At 41.2% G+C, this 17845-nt stretch overlaps 1 protein-coding gene across 3 annotated transcripts in view; it reads left to right on the forward strand.

The window, feature by feature from the left end:
• LOC136826062 (crustacean hyperglycemic hormone-like) overlaps positions 1–17845 on the forward strand; it is a 67171-nt gene that overhangs the window by 22044 nt on the left and 27282 nt on the right. For 2 of the 3 annotated variants that reach the window (XM_067082960.1, XM_067082961.1), the window contains exon 4: positions 2799–2910. In XM_067082960.1, coding sequence (XP_066939061.1) covers positions 2799–2901 — 103 coding nt within the window. In that variant the 3' untranslated portion in view covers positions 2902–2910. Of the gene's footprint in view, positions 1–2798; positions 3005–17845 lie in introns of those variants that run through there. The other variant, XM_067082959.1, reaches the window with a different exon arrangement.

A 17845-nucleotide genomic window follows, 5' to 3' on the forward strand; every position in this document is an offset into this window, starting at 1 on the left:
ATCAAGCTTTCCTTTAACGTCAAATATGTCCCTACTCATCAAGCCTTCTTTTCCCTCGCCTATTCCTTTGCTGTCCTCAAAGAGTACCATCAGCACGCCTCTTTTTTTCTTCTTGGTCTTCCCTTCTACTGTCCTTTATTGTATCTTACTTGGATTTATTTTGCCTATTCTTTGCTGTACTCCTGTTACTACTACCAAATTAATAACAGATTTCATTCTACATATTTTTGCTGTGTTAGCCATTGTACACTCTTCATGTCGAGTTATTTTCTTACTCACTTTTCCTGTCTTAGTCCCTCTGACGTTCCGTGCCCCACTTTCGTTTTGGCTTGTATCTGACCTAATTCTTTCTCATTTCCCCTTCTCTTTCATTAGTTTCCTGGTCATTTTATTTTCCAACATTTTCTCCATTGCTTAGTTTTACTTTGAGCTTCTCTCTGAGCTTGGCCACCATCTCTCTCCTTCTTTGCCATCTTTTTGCTACACCAATACTTTTTTAAAAACACTCTGCCTGTATTCCGTTTTGGTGAAAGCTTTCCGCTCCATTGCTTCATTGTTTTAACCTAATTAACACTGACTTTGGTCTGTCATTCTTTTCTTCTTTCTCAATCTCATGACCTTCCCCATCTCTACCTCTCCTATCCCCAAACTGTTTACAAACACATCCTGACAAAATCTTGCAACCTCTTTCATCCTTTCTTCAGCTACTTTACTCTCACACTCTGGAATATTGTGGAGCACCGTGTGGCACGCACTTTCATTTTTCTCTTCCTCTTCCATCACTTTATTCTTAACTACTTCTACTTGGTCTAGATCTCCATCATTGCCAGCTGTTGGCTGCTTTAATTTGCCCATTTCTGTATTCAAGTCCTCTTGCATGAATTCCTTCTTCATTCTGCCCAACACTGTCTTTCATCTCTGTCCTCTTCTCTTCCAACGCCTTTATCTAATTTTCGCTGCATTTATGATTTTCCTTGCAGCTCTTGAAACCAATATTAAGTTCTCATATTTCCCCAGAGCCTGGAATAGAGTTTTTTACTCCCTGGCATGTAATGTGGTACCAGGTACAGCAGTGCACTCACATCACCACATGGTGCAAGATATAAGCTTGTAAACAATGTATAGAAAAAGCAAAAAGAAAACAGTTAGTACACAAGTTCTAATCAATTCATATTTTATGTAATACAAACAATATACAAAATATGGGGAATATATAACAGCAGGTTCTCTTTCTGGTAAGGAATTATTTTCAACCATCTTACATCATTTCCTGTGTCACTACACTAATGGAAAAGACCTCTTGAACCACAACTTTGGGTTCCTTCAATTTAGTTCTAATACTCTAATTATGAAGATTAGAGGCCATTGTGTTTATGACCTCTAAGATTGAGGTTCCTAAAATATCCAGAACTAGAAAAGCACCACACAAGTAACTGAGGCATCATTGCAAAGGCAACAGCCTCACCCAGAACCTGAACCTGGAGTCCTTTTTAAAGCCCTCTTGAATTTTGGTTATTACTGGTGTTTTGATCTTTGAATGATCTAACAGTTGATGTCTGTGAAGCCCCACATCCATCTGCTTTAACAGATATGGAGGAAGAATTTGAAGTTTTGGGTGCAGTTGAATTCTCCTTGAAAAGACAGACTTCTTTCAGAACCACATCATTAATTGTCTCCTAAGACACAGAAGGGCTAGCTGAGGCTGAAAATGGCCTTCCAGACTTCTTTCCCGTGGATCTGGAGTCATTCTTTGGTCTCCCAAAGGATACCAAAGGAATGGACATTGATCTTCCAAAGGAGATTGTGAGATTAGCAACCAGTAATCCTGAGCAAGCCATAGTTGGGTTGGACCTACTTAAGGTCAAACTTCAGTAAAGGTTCCGTGGAGGTTGAAAGACTGGCAGGTCTTCTGACTGATTTGCTAGTTGGCAATTCTATATATTACCTTTTCTTTTCCAAAGTTCTGTCCTTTACTACTTAGTACTGATTCTGAGTCATTACTTCAGGACCAGTTGTTTACTAAAGGCCTGTTTATTGGTTTTATTTTGATTCCCAGCCTATTCTGTCAAAAAAGGCGTTCTTAATGGGCAAATAGCATTACAAATCTTCAATCTTCTCCTCTCAATATTTGACGACATTGCTTACTCCCTGCGTGATTTACAGCAGACTCAAGAATTTCATGCAATTGTGCATTTTTTTAATTGTAAGGTTACAATCCCTTGTTCCATGATTTGCTGTGTATTTGCTTCAGCATGGACCATCCTCTTGTCTCCTTTACTGAGTGACCAAACCATTTCTTATGAATTAAATCTCTCACAACTGGATCACATTTTGATATGTAATGCCTAGTATTCCCAGCAGCTGACCTATCAAAAATATGAGAAATCTTGCTCTCACTATTATTGACATTCTGCAGATTTTCATTCCTTGCAATCAAGTTGCATATGAGATCTTCCTCTGACTCTTCACCTAACTCCTCACATATCATATTTGGGTGAAAGCCTCTTCACATCTTGTTTATAGATACATTGTCAACATTGCTAGTCTTCTGCGGAGCTTCATTTCTCCCCCTCGGTTTCAAAATTCATAAGTATCTTCTCTATGCATCTACCATCAGCAACTTCAATTCCTCCCAAAACCACAACTGTTTTGTTAGGCTTGAAAATGTGTAAACACTTACCGGCCTCCCCAAAATTTATTTATCAGAGGTTATCCTTTGGAAACTAACTGAAAAAATGCATGAGAAAAACTGTTTGACGACTCGTAGCACCACATTTGTCATATAAATTCTGTTACAGGAGAGGTTGCTTTGAGTCAGATGTCTTCAGGATGTGTGTTGGGGATCTTCTGTTACCTGTCCAAGAATATGATTTCTATGCCACAGTTCTAAGAGAATTTTGACAGCTTTAGGTAACTGTATTACTGTATTACCTTTTACTCTCCATTTTGTAGAGATTAAAAATGTGTAATTAATGGTATTAAACAATAGGTACTTTGTTTCTTATACAGTGGTTTTATTGTTTTTAACCTAAAAGTTTGCAGGCAATATGAGGATCATTTCCTGACTGAAAATGCTAATTCAGAACTTGGCCCAGACAATGTTGTTTCACATAATGGTCTAATATACTGTAACTTGGTTATTCACTTAGCATGTGACAGCATTTTTTGCTAAAGATCTATAATTCATTATTCTTTCCTCAGACTTAAGGACTTGCCTAATCACTCAATTAAGAAAACATTTAGAAATTTTTGTATTATTTTAATAACACTGTTCATAAATTGACATATGCAAATTTCACATATATCCATGAAGACAAACCATTGCCCTACAGGACCCCATGTTTCAGTTTGAAGAGTATAATCTTGTGAATATCTACTAACAACATCCTGTTACCCCAGAGAGGGAGACACTGCCTTTTGCCAACAAAAGGTGGTTCCTTGAGCATTCCTGTAGTGGTTCAGGCTTGTTTGTCAACTCCTATGATACTGAGGATGATCCCAACAGTGGGCCTACCCTCCTCCCCTTGATATTACTATCCCTCCTCTGGTTCCCCTCGCCAGATTGTATAGTACTTTATTAATAAATGAAAGACAATTTTTTAAGTGGAACATGTGGAAATTTGAGACAGCCACTTTCCCAATGTGGAATAGTGCTTGGCCCCTCTTTCAGTTGGAGTAGAGAAACTGCCACAAGATACAATCATCCTTCCAGATGACATGGCATCCAAAGCAACAGAAGACACCTTTCTCCATTTTAATGAAAATTATTGTACTTCGACCACCATGGAAAACTGGTGCCTCTCTGGGTGGTCCCAGCTTTCTGACCTTTTTGCCTTTAAAACTGAATTATGTGAAAGAAGAATCTCCTAACTTGCAGTTACTGGGAAGTATTTTTCAGTGGCAGGAATAAAGCCATTCACTTTAGCCATCTCAGTGCCTGATAACTCCACAAAGGATGGGCAACACTTGTCCTTCCTTTTGAACGGAAAAAGTTCTCACTGGCTGTGGCTATTTAGCAGTTCAGTGTCCCTGCGAGTAAAATTTCAGACAGGGCATCCCCCTCTGAGTTCTATCTGAGGCTCCACCTACTCTCCATTCTAATCTCTACCACCATCCTGGAAGTGACTACATGGGAACTCTGTAAGTGTTCCCTATGCGGAGTGCTTCATGATTTTATGGAATGGTGCTTCAGGGCCCAAAGGGAAGCATTGGGGGTTTAAACATATTTCTCCCAGATGTCACCTTGCTGTTATATTCCTCCCCCTTCTGCCATGATCTATTTGAGGAGTCTGGTAATGAATTTGTAAACCCATCACCAGAACAGTGCTATCCTACCCTGCTGGGTAAGTTCAGACCTGAAGAGCAATGCTCCCAAGTTTCACTTCTAAACAACAGAAACCCAACTTCAACCTGAAGTCATGCAAGCCTCTATTTGTCCCTATAAGGTCTTTGCAGCAACATAAGAGGGTGCATTAACAACAACTGTGTCCCTTTTATGGTGGACAGAGGCTCATCTATCAAGGGAAAGGAAAAACAACTCCTAGAATGCTCATTAAGGTTAAGGGAAGAGGTGTCGCCCAAAAGGACTTTGCAGGTTGGGGTTAGTCTTTCACAGCACCATGCAGTGGAAGCCTTCCTTTGGGGGCACAGCATCATCTCTCACACGGCAGGGTGGCAATTGTCACATCTGCCCCACTCCTCAAAGGGTTTTACCAACAACTGCAGCCCTCCTTGAAGAACTATGAGCAAAATACTCTCTTAAAGGGAGCCATAGACAAAGATGTGTTTATTCATCATCAGGCACTTCTCTGCATTGTCTTCAAATAGAGGGTGATCCTCGACCTATCAAAGCTGAACAAGCACACAGTCTGCTGCAAGTTCCAGATGACAACTGTTGCCTGAGTACATTTGTTCATTCTGTATGGGACTTGGACAGTCTCTATCAGTCTGAAAGACACATGTATACCTGCACATCACTATCACTGTTCCCTTCACATTAGGCCAAGATATATACAGATTCTGGGTCATGCCCTTCAGCTCAAAAAAAATTTGCAAAGACAGTTGTCTGAGAGCTCAGACAAGTGGGAGTCCAACTGGTGACCCAACTAGACAATTTGTTAGTCTGGGGGACCTCCAGAGAAATGCTTACAAAACCTATGAGTGGTGATCAACAGGTTCCAGTCAATAAGTTTCCAGATCAACAGGGGTCAAGTCCTTCTTCTTGCCTAACATGCATTTTGTGTAGCTGGGCCTTTGTTGGGATACACTCCTTGGCCAGTTGTCTCCACCCAGCCAAAGTCTGGTTAGAATGAGAAAGATCTGTGAGGGTTCCTGGAACAGATCCTGGGCCTTTTCATTTTGTGTATGAGGTGGACCCAATCCTAAAACTGTGACTCAAGAATGTGAACAGTCTGGCTCTTGCATGCCTGGGAAAGACTTTGCAATCATCTCCACGTGGGAAAGCATACTCCATCTGTGGAACTGAAAGGGTGCTCTTGTTAAACAGGTCATTCTGACTCCCCCTGGCTGTTCAAGTAGTTATACACATGGACAATTCCTTAACAAGCTAGGGAGGCCATTGGGAGGATAGTCAAGTAGCTGGGAGATGGTCGTCTATTTTACAGGGTCATCACAACAACTTCCTGGAATTGATGGCCACTTGTCTGTCTTCAGAAAAATAAGCCTCCAAAATGACCCATTCTTCTTGGTCATAAACAACATGATAGCAATGATGTGCATCAAGAGGCTTGGTGCCTGCTGCGCTCCTCTCGGTGCAGTTATGCTATCAAATGGATAGCTCAAGCAAGGCATCACACTTGTCAGCAATCCACCTCATGGGATTGCTCAGTGTGACAGTAGATTCAGTGTTAAGACAGAGGGTGGCTTCGACCAAATGGAAGTAGGACAAACCCTCCTTCCAAGTGATTGCAACCTGATTTCACATCAAAAGTGGTTTTTTTTGCTACAAGGGAGTACCATCAACTTCAATGTATCTCTCAAAACCTGGACACTCAGCCAATAGCAAGATAAGCATTCCTACAGGACTGGAATAAATGGGTGGTAATCTATTTCTTTCCTCCAGTGTCTCAGATTTTAAATGTTTTTATCGAACAGCTAAACTTCTGCATGACCCCTTACCTAGTGGCCCAGATTAGCCCGAGAGTCATGGCTCGTTCTACTATAACAATGGGCAAGGAAATATATCTCATTGTCATCATTTGTCCTATCCAGTCAGTATGAAGGGTGTGGCTGGCTTACCTCCACACAGGGAGCCTGCTTGAAATTACAGATTAAACCATTCTCAATGTTTTGATCAACCTGTTTAAGGACAAGCATCTATCCACGGCCACAATTATGATGTACAAGGCTGTGTTGTCAGAGCCCTTGCTCTATGGGTTTGGCATATACTTCAATACTTTAGTTCCCTCTTCTAATTCACTGTCTCATCAATTTGATGGTCCCTAGCAAACACAACCCATATACAGTGCTTTTAAAGGCAGTCTTTTTGAAAGCCTTGACATTAGGAACCCAGATCAGCAAACTCAGCTTTCTTAGACGTGGACAGTGCTTTGTGAACCTAATGCCTGGCTGCCACTTGTTACTGTCCCATGCCCCACCATTCCTGGCCAAGGATGAGGGCTCACTGGAGAGGAAATCCACTTTCCTCTATGGGAACTGCATTACAGATAAAATATCATGCTCAGTCTGGTCACTCCAGGATTACCTAGCTGCCAAAGCTAACATTCCTACACTAGCAAACTGCTCTCATTGTGCAGCCTATGAATTATCTTAGTGTCCTTATTTAAAAGGTGGACCCCCACTCCTTCCTCACGTTGCATGGCATCTTCTAATTCTTGTATTGTTTTGATTAACTTCTTCAACTTCCATTTGTAATAGCACATCATATGAGTTTGGGTCTTTAATGCTATACTGCATTAGTTTTGGACTATTTTCTTAGTCTGATATTCTAATATTTGCTATCCTTCATATTGTTTGCTTGTCCTGTTTTATCTGTTATAGGATTAAGGCAGTCTCTGGTTTACGACAGGGGTTCCGCTCTGAAGCCACGTCGTGAGCCAAAAATCATTGTAACCCGAAATATTTGTCGAAAATTGTAAGAAAACCTTACTTTTAATCCTCTGAGTATCTTTTGGACATCTTGAAAATGATGTAACCTGCATTTTTATCGAGTCTTTCATAAAAAAACCCTCCAAAATTTTACCATTCTGCTGTTTTAGAGAGAGAGAGAGAGTTTGCCTCACTGCTTATCTACCAGAAAAAGACTTGGAATTTCACAGAACTACAGTGCTCCCCCATTTTTACGTGGAAATACGTTCCAGAACCTCGGAAATGCAAAAATCCCCTCTAAAAATGCTTATAACTGCCTATCTTGAAAGTTCTAATGCCAAATGCATACTTAAAGTATCATCCTACATCAAATATACCATAAATTATTATCTTATTACTGTGTTAATCTTTGAAATTATATTATTAGCATAATTTCAAAGTCATCTTAAACACTAGTACCCTTAAAAATATATATGTACTTACTTCTAACCTTTCCAGCCAAAATGAGAGAGAGAGAGAGAGAGAGAGAGAGAGAGAGAGAGAGAGAGAGAGAGAGAGTTTATCTCTTTAATCTTTCAAGGAATGTTCATCCATTTCTCTTTACTGCAACTGACAACAAAAAATTTATATTGTTTTTTGTCTTCCAAAGATGTTCTTCTACCTTCACTACACATTTTTAAAACACTATGAACACACACACACAAACAGTGGTTAAAGAGACTCAAATTAGCAATATCTTATCTTAAGAGAGAGAGAGAGAGAGAGAGAGAGAGAGAGAGAGAGAGAGAGAAAATTGATCTTTTACCCTTGATTGATTGATTGACTGATTTATAGATTCTGGGCATACACGCTAAGCACTGGGGCAACTAAGACCATTCACTACTGAAACAGAAACTGACAGTAAAAGTTTGAAAAGTGTAACGGGAGGAAAAACTCACAGTTGCATTATGAATCAATTGTTATGCGAGGGTGGACAGTAAGATGGAAGAGAATATGAACAGAGGTACAGTAAAAGGAATGAAACCAGTTGCAGCTAGGAGCAGAAGGGATGCTGCAAGGACCCTTAAGTAATGCCTACATTGCACCACATGAGGTGCACTGACGGCACTAGCCCCCCTACGGGGTTCTACCCTTGGTCAGAAATGTCAAGTAATTTGACATATTCGACAGTTCCATCCCCCCCACCCCCCCACAAATGGCTTCAAGACTTTGGGTAAAAGATTTGGGGTGATATTTGTCTGTTTAAAAATTGAAATACTTTACTGTAGAAATGCATAAATGTTGTAATTACAGTATATTATTATACTGTATATTTGAAAATTAGTACTTATTATTAAGTAAATCATTTATTTATCATACAAATGTGGTTAGTCCTCACCATCTCCCACAAACTTTTTAAAAAATTCTTGTGCTGTCATTCTCTCTCTCTCTCTCTCTGTTATCTCAGAGAGAGAGAGAGAGAGAGAGAGAGAGAGAGAGAGAGAGAGAGAGAGAGAGAGAGAGAGAGAGAGAGAGAGAGAGAGAGAGAGAGAGAAAAATACTGCTCACCCCCCTTTTAGTGTATGCATGTATGCAAAGCCTGTGAGGTACAAGCTTGGTGGTTGCTTAAAATCCCACCCTTCCTGCCAACAGCATGTCGTTAAGGAGAGTGGGAGGGAGAGGAGGGGGTTGTTATCGGCTACTGTCAGTCCTTCCGGCCAATAGCGTGTCGTCATGGAGAGAAGGGGTTGCTACGAGCTCTGTTATTGGCTACTTCTAATCCCTCTAGCCAATGTCGTGTCATCATGGAGCCTACGTCAAAGTAATAAAAAATGTAACACAATGGATGATGGAATTTTAGTATATTTTTATGCTGATATACTGTACAGTAATCCATTTTTCATTAAAGGATATATGCAGTACAAGAGAGAGAGAGAGAGAGAGAGAGAGAGAGAGAGAGAGAGAGAGAGAGAGAGAAGAGAGAAGTGTTTACATAGGTAAGTTGTTTTGTGAATTCATGGGATTTTAATTTAAAATTTTATTGATACTTTGCTGTGGTAACCTTAATATTAATATTTGAAAATTAGTAAATCATTTTTTTATTATAAAAAATTAATTTAGTCATGAAAACAAAATAAAAATCTGTAATTAGCTAATACTGCTCTATGAACAAATCCGTGAATGTGGATTTTCTTCCGTCATATGCGTTGGACTGAGTCTTCTGAAATACCATCAACAATCATAAGAAAACCTTACTTGTAATCCTTTGGGTGTCTTGAAATCAATGTAACCTGCATTTTTATTGAGTTTTTCATAAAAAAACTCCAAATATTGACATTCTGCTGTTTTGGATGCATAATTCTTCCATTCGGATCAGCATCAGACTGGTGTCGTCTGAAATACCATCGAGAACTGTAAGAAAACCTTACTTTTAATCCCTTGGGTGTCTTGGATACAATGTATCCTCCATTTTTATTGAGTTCATAAAAAATACCTCCAAATATTGACTTTCTGCAGTTTTGGATGCATATTTCTTCCAGTCGGATTAGCATCAGTCTGACGTCATCTGAAATGCCGTCGAAAATCGTAAGAAACCCTTACTCATAATCCTTTGGGTGTCTTGAATACAATGTATCCCGCATTTTTATCGAGTTTTTCATGACCATTCTGCCGTTTTGGATGCATATGTACGTTTATTTGTTTTGTATGATAAAAAAATGATTTACTAATTTTCAATTATTATTAATGTAAAACAGCAAAATATCAATTCATTAAAGAAAATATAGTGAATTAGTAAGATTTTAGTTCAATAAATATTTTCCCTCATCTTTTTCCCAGTCTTGTCCAAAAGCTTTGGAGGGGGGGTGACAGTCTAACCTGTCAAATATGTCAAATATCTTATCTTGACATATTGACTGCAAGGGTAGAAAGTGTTGGCCACTCTTGATCATATATATGTTGCCCACTCAGTGGTCTCTCTCTCTCTCTCTCACCAAAGGTGAGAGATGGATAGATACATAGATAGATAGAAAGGGAGAGTGGTTGGTATTAAGATTTACATATATATTGTATTATTGACATTTTTAGTTGTTTAACTGATGTAAGCAACTCAGTTCACCTCTCTCTCTCTCTCTCTGTTATTGGCTGGAAGGGTTAGAAGTACTGTACAGTGAACCCCCCGTATTCGCGGGGGATGCGTCCCACACACCCCCGCGAATTGGTCAAATCCGCGAATGCTTAAAACCCCTCTAAAAACACTTAGAACTGCCCATTTTGATAGCTTAAACCAAGAAAAACCCTGTAAAAATGCTTATACCTGAGTATTTTAATAGTTTTATCACAAAAAGTGCATTTATTCATGAAAATTATATGAAAATACAGTAATTAGTGAATATTTCTCAGTGAAAAATACTGCAAACGGGCAAATTTTCCGCAAATGATGGCTAGATATGTTCCACAGAGAAACCGGCGAATGGTGAGTCCATGAACCATGAGAACGCGAATACGGGGGGTTTACTTACATACATATATTTTTAAGTTTAAATGTTTAAGGTGACTTTGAAATGATATTAATGATATCATTTCAAAGATTAATACAGTAATAGGACAATAGTTTAGGGTATATTTGATGTAGGATGCTAGTTTAAGGTATACATTTGGTATCTGAACTTTCACAATAGGCAGTTGTAAGTGTTTTTAGAGAGGGGTGTTAACTATTCGCGGGGGGGTTGTGGTACGTATCTCCTGTGAATTCGGGGGACTAGTCACTGCATCGTGTTTCATTACTTGAATTTTTGAGATACCAATGGATTGTACTGCAAGATAGCTCTCATATTGATTTTTTATGACTGCTTCAACCAACTGTGTTTTTTGTTTCAAGTAATTTCAGCTGTTGACTGTCTATAACAGGTAATTTTCAAGTCTTGGTGATGATATTTTGTTTCCACTTCCTAGTATTATGGACCTTACCCAACTCTAGCTTTGAAATGAGTCAAAATTGGTCATGGTTGGGCTTTTCTAAAATTTTCTTTTAGTTTCTGATAACTCGTAAGGTTTTAATGTTTTTTTAGTAACATTAAACATTACTTGACTGGAAGACAACACAGGCCAAAGGTTGAGGATTCATATTCATAATTTGGAAAATTTAAAATTTGTTCAAGATGGCTTTCCTCTAACCAAGTGTGCCCTGAAAGGGGAAGAGCAATATTTCTACCTTTAATATAGCACCTGTCCTGGGAGACCCACCTTCAGAGCTTTAAGGATCATCCACCTGTCAAGGTTGAATGGAGCACCATATACAAGGTTTGCCATTAAACTTTCCCGTTGCTTGGCCATGTCAGGTACAGTATTTAAGTTCTATGGATGGAAGGACATGCCATCCAAAACCACTCTTCTTCAAAGTCTCATGAGTGGAATTTTCCATTACTATCCAAATAATTTTGGAACCTTACTAATCTGTTTTGACATAGGATGACAAAAATGAAATTCTTACGCTAAGGAAAAAAAAGGCCTGACTACAATTTGTTGGCTCAACAGCTGAAATGCAAGGCTTCCATGGCCTTGAAGTCTAACAAAATCAAAGCACTGGGACATTGCTCCTCAGCTGCCATACCTTAAGGCCCCCTACAATACAATTGCAATGGGTCAAGAATCTGGGAGAATGTTTTACTGTAAAAATATCCTTGTAAACAAATTAACCATAAATAGCCTGAATCTCAATTTAGGAGGGAGAAAATGAAGAGGATCTTGCCTGAAGAAAGATGAAAAATGTCCAGTCTCTTTCCTGCTAATGATGGGGACAGGAACTATAGATCCTAAACCATGGGAGTTTCCCTGGTGTTAAGGACCTACACTGGAACACAATCTCAACAGTGTACCTGCCAAGTATGAGGCGTAAAGGCAGGTCCTCCATGAAATTAATGACTCCTTGTATGACACTATCACAAGGGATAAGAAGAGAATGAGGATGACTTATGCAAAAGTCTCTTGACGGGAGAGACGTCAAAGCCTTCTTCCAACCTCTTCATCAGTCACGAGACTGGGAGGATCAGGTGAGGAGTGGAAGGAAGAGGAGTAAGAGGTCAAAAAAAGAGGAGGAAGAGGAGTTAGGGCTGATGACACTTCCTTAGCCTACTCCTACCTTTTCTCTCGCTCAATCTCTATTACATTGTTTACACAAGGTTGGGGCAAGAACCACAGAAGAACCAGCAACTGACACTGCAACAAAATTCCTCTCTGAAACAGAAACACTTGGATCAGGGACAGCAATAGCAGAAGGGGTCACACCTGCCAAAGGCAGATGTAGCAGAAAAGCAGCAAACCAAAGTTCTCCAGTCACTCAAAATGATAACCATAGAGCCTTCAGCAGCTCCTGGGATTCTGTATAGAGAGCTCCAGAGATAAGTCTGGCATGGAAGGGCACCAATGGGTTGGTTGATGAATGTACATAGTATGCTCATCATTGCTGCACTTAGCCCCTTGTGCCATAAAAATGATGAAGGGTGGAGTTTATGTGAAGTCCACAGGACCTCCCATTGAGAAGACAGCTGAGCCTTCTTTCCTTCTCAGTGGCCCAGAGATTAGGAAGAAGCGGGAGAAAGAAGTGGAGGAGGAAGACAAGCTAGAAGATGATGACAAAATGGAGAGAGCTGATGGCCCTTCCTTGCCTCACTCTGGTCAGCCCAATAGATGGCATGATTGATATGTAAACACCAGTGGGGTGCTTGATAATTGTAGGAGGGATGCTCACCATTAGCACCTGGCCTACTGTTCAAGGAATGAAGATTAGTGGTGCTCCTACGATGTCTGAGAAACTACCATGGGGGGAAGACTTTCAAAACCTTCTTCCTACACCTTGTTGGTCCTAGATCAGGAAGAATGAGGATTAGTGGTGCTCCTTTGATGTCTGAGAAACTACCATGGGGAGGAAGACTTTCAAAGCCTTCTTCCTACATCTTGTTGGTCCTAGATCAGGAAGAATGAGGATTAGTGGTGCTCCTATGATGTCTGAGAAACTACCATGGGGGGGGGGAAGACTTTCAAAGCCTTCTTCCTACATCTTGTTGGTCATAGATCAGGAAGAGGTCTGAAGGTGAAGAGGTTGAAGAGGAGGGTGATATTGAAGAGGAGGGAAAGGACCAAAGGCTCTTTCCCTAACTTACTCCAACTTTTTTCTCAATCAATCTTTCCAGTATAAAGCTAAGGACCAGATTGAAAAAAGCACCTAGGTGGAACAAACAGTAGACAATGCAACAGATTTCCATTCAAAGGCAAGAACACCTGTATCAGGGATCAGTAGATGCAACCAGAAGACCAGCAAACACATCTCCTGGGACTCCACACGAAGTTTTGGAGACAGGTCCACCAATGGCAACAAGAAGCTGACTGCCAAGCATACGTGGGATTCTTGCATCTGGCTCATCACTTAAGGAGAGTAGCAGCATTTTTGGTTTGGCTGGACCTCTCATGAGGAGAAGACTTCTAAGCATTACTTCCTCCTTTTTGTCAGTCTCCACTGGGAAAAGTTATACTGAAGTGAGGAGGTGGAAGAGAATGAAGTGAGGAGGTCGGTATGTTGGCAACACTAAGATGACTGTGTATGTGGGATGCTAACCGTCAGTGCACTGGGCCTATTGCTTGACAATAAGGACATTCAGCAGCCCTTGTCAAGCCCATACCAAAGGGAGATTGATGGGGAACTGACCAAACAGTCAGCGTCAACCCCAAGAGGGCTGGGACCAGAAGAGTTGGGGTTAGTGGGCGCAACTTCCCTTCATACAACACCGAAAGTCTTCAGGCTCCTCATATGAAGAAGACAGACACAGAAAAAACAAAAAGCACACACTCAAACCAGAAAAAAATGGATATTTGTCACAAATGGTGAAAGCCTCCAAAAGCAAAGTTCAAGTCCAAGTGCTGTAGAGCAGTAATAGCTCCTTATGACTGCCTAGTCATGTAAATGGTTGGGATTCCTCCTTCGTTCACTCCTTTACTACCTTGTTACCCAGTTTTTGCTTGAAGATACTCTTGCAAACAGATTATAGTTTGCATACTTCATCAGAACATGCTGTTAAAAAGTTAGGTGTTGAAGATGTACTGGTAGAAATTACAACAAATTCCTAGGTTCTGAAGGCGATAACAGAATTTTCCAGTTTTAGTTTGTTGTAATTTCTACAAATACATTTTTAACTTTCAATCTTTTCAGGGTTCTTTTTATCCTACACAAGTACTGTTACACTTAAACAAGGACACAAAATCAATTTCATGATTTAAGTGGAGCTGTCCCATATGATTCATTCTTAAAAGAAAGGAAATTGAAACCCAAAAACTTCAATAAATGGGTAAGTGCACAGCCAAGAAAAGAAAAGACATTATCACAGAAGAAAAAGCAAACCAGCTGGTGACCAAATGGACACTGCATCATTATTATTAATTAGTTCCCCTGATAACTATTTCCTCCTAAAATCTCACTGGACTTGTCCAAATTTCACCAGCTGAATTAGAAATTATGAAAGAGATCAAAAGAAAAATAATGTAATGCAGCTGAAACTGAAGGGATATTGCAACAAACCCTCTAGGCAGAGGGAGGATGCTACAAAGAACCTTAATGAACCATAGAAAACACTGCAGGAAGGATACCCTAAATAGAGTTGAAATTACCAACGAAGCTCACCCGTATAGAGCTGAAATCACTCCAGTTACAACTGCCTATGCTGTACGAGTGAATCCACTGTCTAGGAAATTCACCATTAATTTTTCTTTGGCACAGTATGACCTTGTGATGTCTTCTCATAAAAATGACATTTTTATTATAAAATAAAGTGGTATATATACTCACCAAGTAATTACATAGCTATAAGATTTCCTACCACAGCAGCCTAAAAATTCAAAATTAGCGGTAACGATTCAACTAGCTAGTGTAGTGGTTAACTCCGCCCACTTTCAGGCTAAGAAGAGGATTGATGTGGCAGAGTGTTTCATTCGTTTTTTTGCCCTGAAGTCCATATGAGGGGAGGAGGGAGGGCTCTGATTCAGTAATTACTTGGGTAAGTATATATAAAACTTTATTATAAAAATGTCATTTTTATATAAGTACCTTACCAAGTAATTACATAGCTGAATCCACATGGACAGGAGGTGGGATACATTAATAAAGTAATGACTTGATAGCAGAAAAGTTGCCAGCATTGGTACAATGCTTGTCATTTCCTGACCTGGTAAGAGAACCACTGCAGGTGGGTACTGCCTCCGGTCGGTGCCCACCTTAACCCGTAGTGGCCTGGTGGTATAGCCATGGGTCGCCTCCTACTTTAGTGGGAACTTTGCAGTGGAGGAGGTACTCTGATGTCTAGCAAAATTAACAGGTGCCCTTGCCCTATGCCTAGGACCAGAATAAAAACATACAAGACTGTCACCTACACTATAATAAAAAACCACACCCAAACCAACTAAAAGAACTGGTGGGTACTTAAGGTACCATGTACCCCGAGGCTTACCTTGGACTCAACACCCGTGCTCAAGGCGAGCATCATGTCAGCCACGGATAAAGGTCCTAATGTACTACAATTCTCCAAAACCATTTCCACTCCTTTGAGATAATAAGATGCGAACACTGACCTGCACTTCAATACATAGATTGCAAGATGGAGGAGAGGGACATGTTGTGTCTGAAGGCAAGATAAGTTGCCACCACTCGAACCTCATGAACTTTGACCTTAAATGAAGGTAGCATGTCCTCCTGGATCTGAGAGTGTGCCTTGGAAATTGGGTCCCTCAAAAAATCGGAGATCGCATTTTTGGACATCAGATGAGAAGGGTTCTGAACGGAGCACCACAGATGACTAGAAGGGCCTCTAATCTTCTCAGTCCTCTGAAGATAGTACCTTAGAGCTCTTACTGGACAGAGAAGCCTCCCCTCTTCTTCTGGTCCAAGGATGTCTGCTAAACCTTTAATGGAGAAGGAACGGGGCCAGGGCTTGGAAGGGTCTCCGTTCTTAGCAAGAAACTCGAGAGAGAAGGAGCATACTGCATCTCCCTGAGCGAAACCTACTCTCGTCAATGGCCTGGATTTCACTGATGCGTTTAGCGGTGGCTAAGGCGATGAGGAAGAGAGTCTTTCTAGAGAGATCCCTTAGAGAGATCGAACGGAGGGGTTCAAAAGCTGAGCCCGACAGCCACTTTAAGACTATCAAGATTCCATGAGACACCTTCAGATCTCCTCTGTCTTATTGAGCTGAAGGATTTGATGAAATCACCGAGGTCTTGGTTGGAAGAGAGGTACAAACCTCTGTGCTTGAAAACAGACCTTAACATGGACCTACAGCCTACCCCTTGATGGTAGAAAACGATAGTTTCTTGGATGACCTCAAGAAGAGCAGGAAGTCAATGATCTGACTTATAGATATCTCAGAAGAAGAGGCATTATGTCACCTGCACACCAGCTCCGAAAGACTGTCCACTAAAGTGATAGAGGTTGCTAGAAGACTGGTGCCTGCACCTAGCAATAGCCTCTGCAGCTGCTCTTGAATACCCCTTCACTCTGACGAGGTTCTGGGCAGTCTGAAGCCTGTCAGGGCCAGAGCGAACAACCCTTGGTCCAACCTGTGGAAGTGGGGTCATTTGAGAAGACGGTTTTTGAGGGAGCTATCTTGGAAAATCCACCAGAAGACGAAGCAGATCTGGGAACCATTCCTTGTCAGCCAGAAAGGGACCATCAGAGTAATCGAGGCGTTGTGATGAGAGGAAAACTTATTTAGCACCTCTCTGATCATGCTGAATGGAGGAAAAGTGTAGACATCTAGGCCCAATCAGTCCTGGACCATGGTATCCGTCGCCCATGCCAGATGGTCCAGGGCTGGAGAGCAGAAGATGGGGAGTCGATGATTCCTAGAAGTCGCAAACAGGTCAATCAGTGGAGTGCCCCAAAGCTTCCATAGATTGCTGCATACCAGAGGATCCAGAGTCCATTCCGTGGGAAGTACCTGGTTGCGGCGACTCAACTCGTCTGCCAAGACACTGAGTATCCCTTGAATGAAACGGGTGTCAAGAGTGACTTGGTTCCAGTCTGTCCAGAGAAAGAGTTCTCTGGAGGCCTCGTAGAGGGAGAAGGAGTGAGTGCCTCCTTGTTTGTGGATGTTAGTTAGAGCAGTTGTGTTGTTGGAATGAACGATCACTGTCTTGCCAAAGATCTGAGGAGAGAAGGACTCGAGGCCCAGATGAATGGCCTTCAGCTCCTTGACATTTATGTGGAGGCATCTCCGATCCGTGGACCACGTCCTGGAAACTTCTTGGTCTCTTAGAAGGGTTCCCCAACCTAAGTCCAACGCGTCTGCATATAAGTCTAGGTTGGGGTTCAGAGGTAGAAGAGATTTTCCCTGAAGAAGTCTTCCTTCGCACAGCCACCATTGCAGGTCTGTCTTGATTTCCTGTGTGATGGGAAAAACGTAAGAGTCTGGTTGGGTCTTCCTGTCCAAGCTGGCCTTGAGAAAAAACTGCAGAGGTTTCGTGTGCAGTCTGCCCAACTTCATGAACTGCTCGATGGATGCCAAGGTGCCCAGGAGACTCATCCACTGGTTGGCTGAGTAGACAGGGAGAGAGCGAAATTGGCAGACTGTGCAAAGGCAAGAGTCGATCCTTTTGGGGATGGGAAAACTTGAGAAGTCTGGGAATTCAGTACCATGCCCAAATAAAGAATCTCCTGTGTCGGAGAGAGTTGAGACTTCTCTGTGTTGATGAGAATGCCCAACTCTTCAGTCAGGCGAAGAGCTGTCCTTAAGTCCTCCATGCACCTTTCCTTCGA

This window comes from Macrobrachium rosenbergii, chromosome 40, assembly GCF_040412425.1.
Source record: "Macrobrachium rosenbergii isolate ZJJX-2024 chromosome 40, ASM4041242v1, whole genome shotgun sequence".
Taxonomy (NCBI): domain Eukaryota; kingdom Metazoa; phylum Arthropoda; class Malacostraca; order Decapoda; family Palaemonidae; genus Macrobrachium; species Macrobrachium rosenbergii.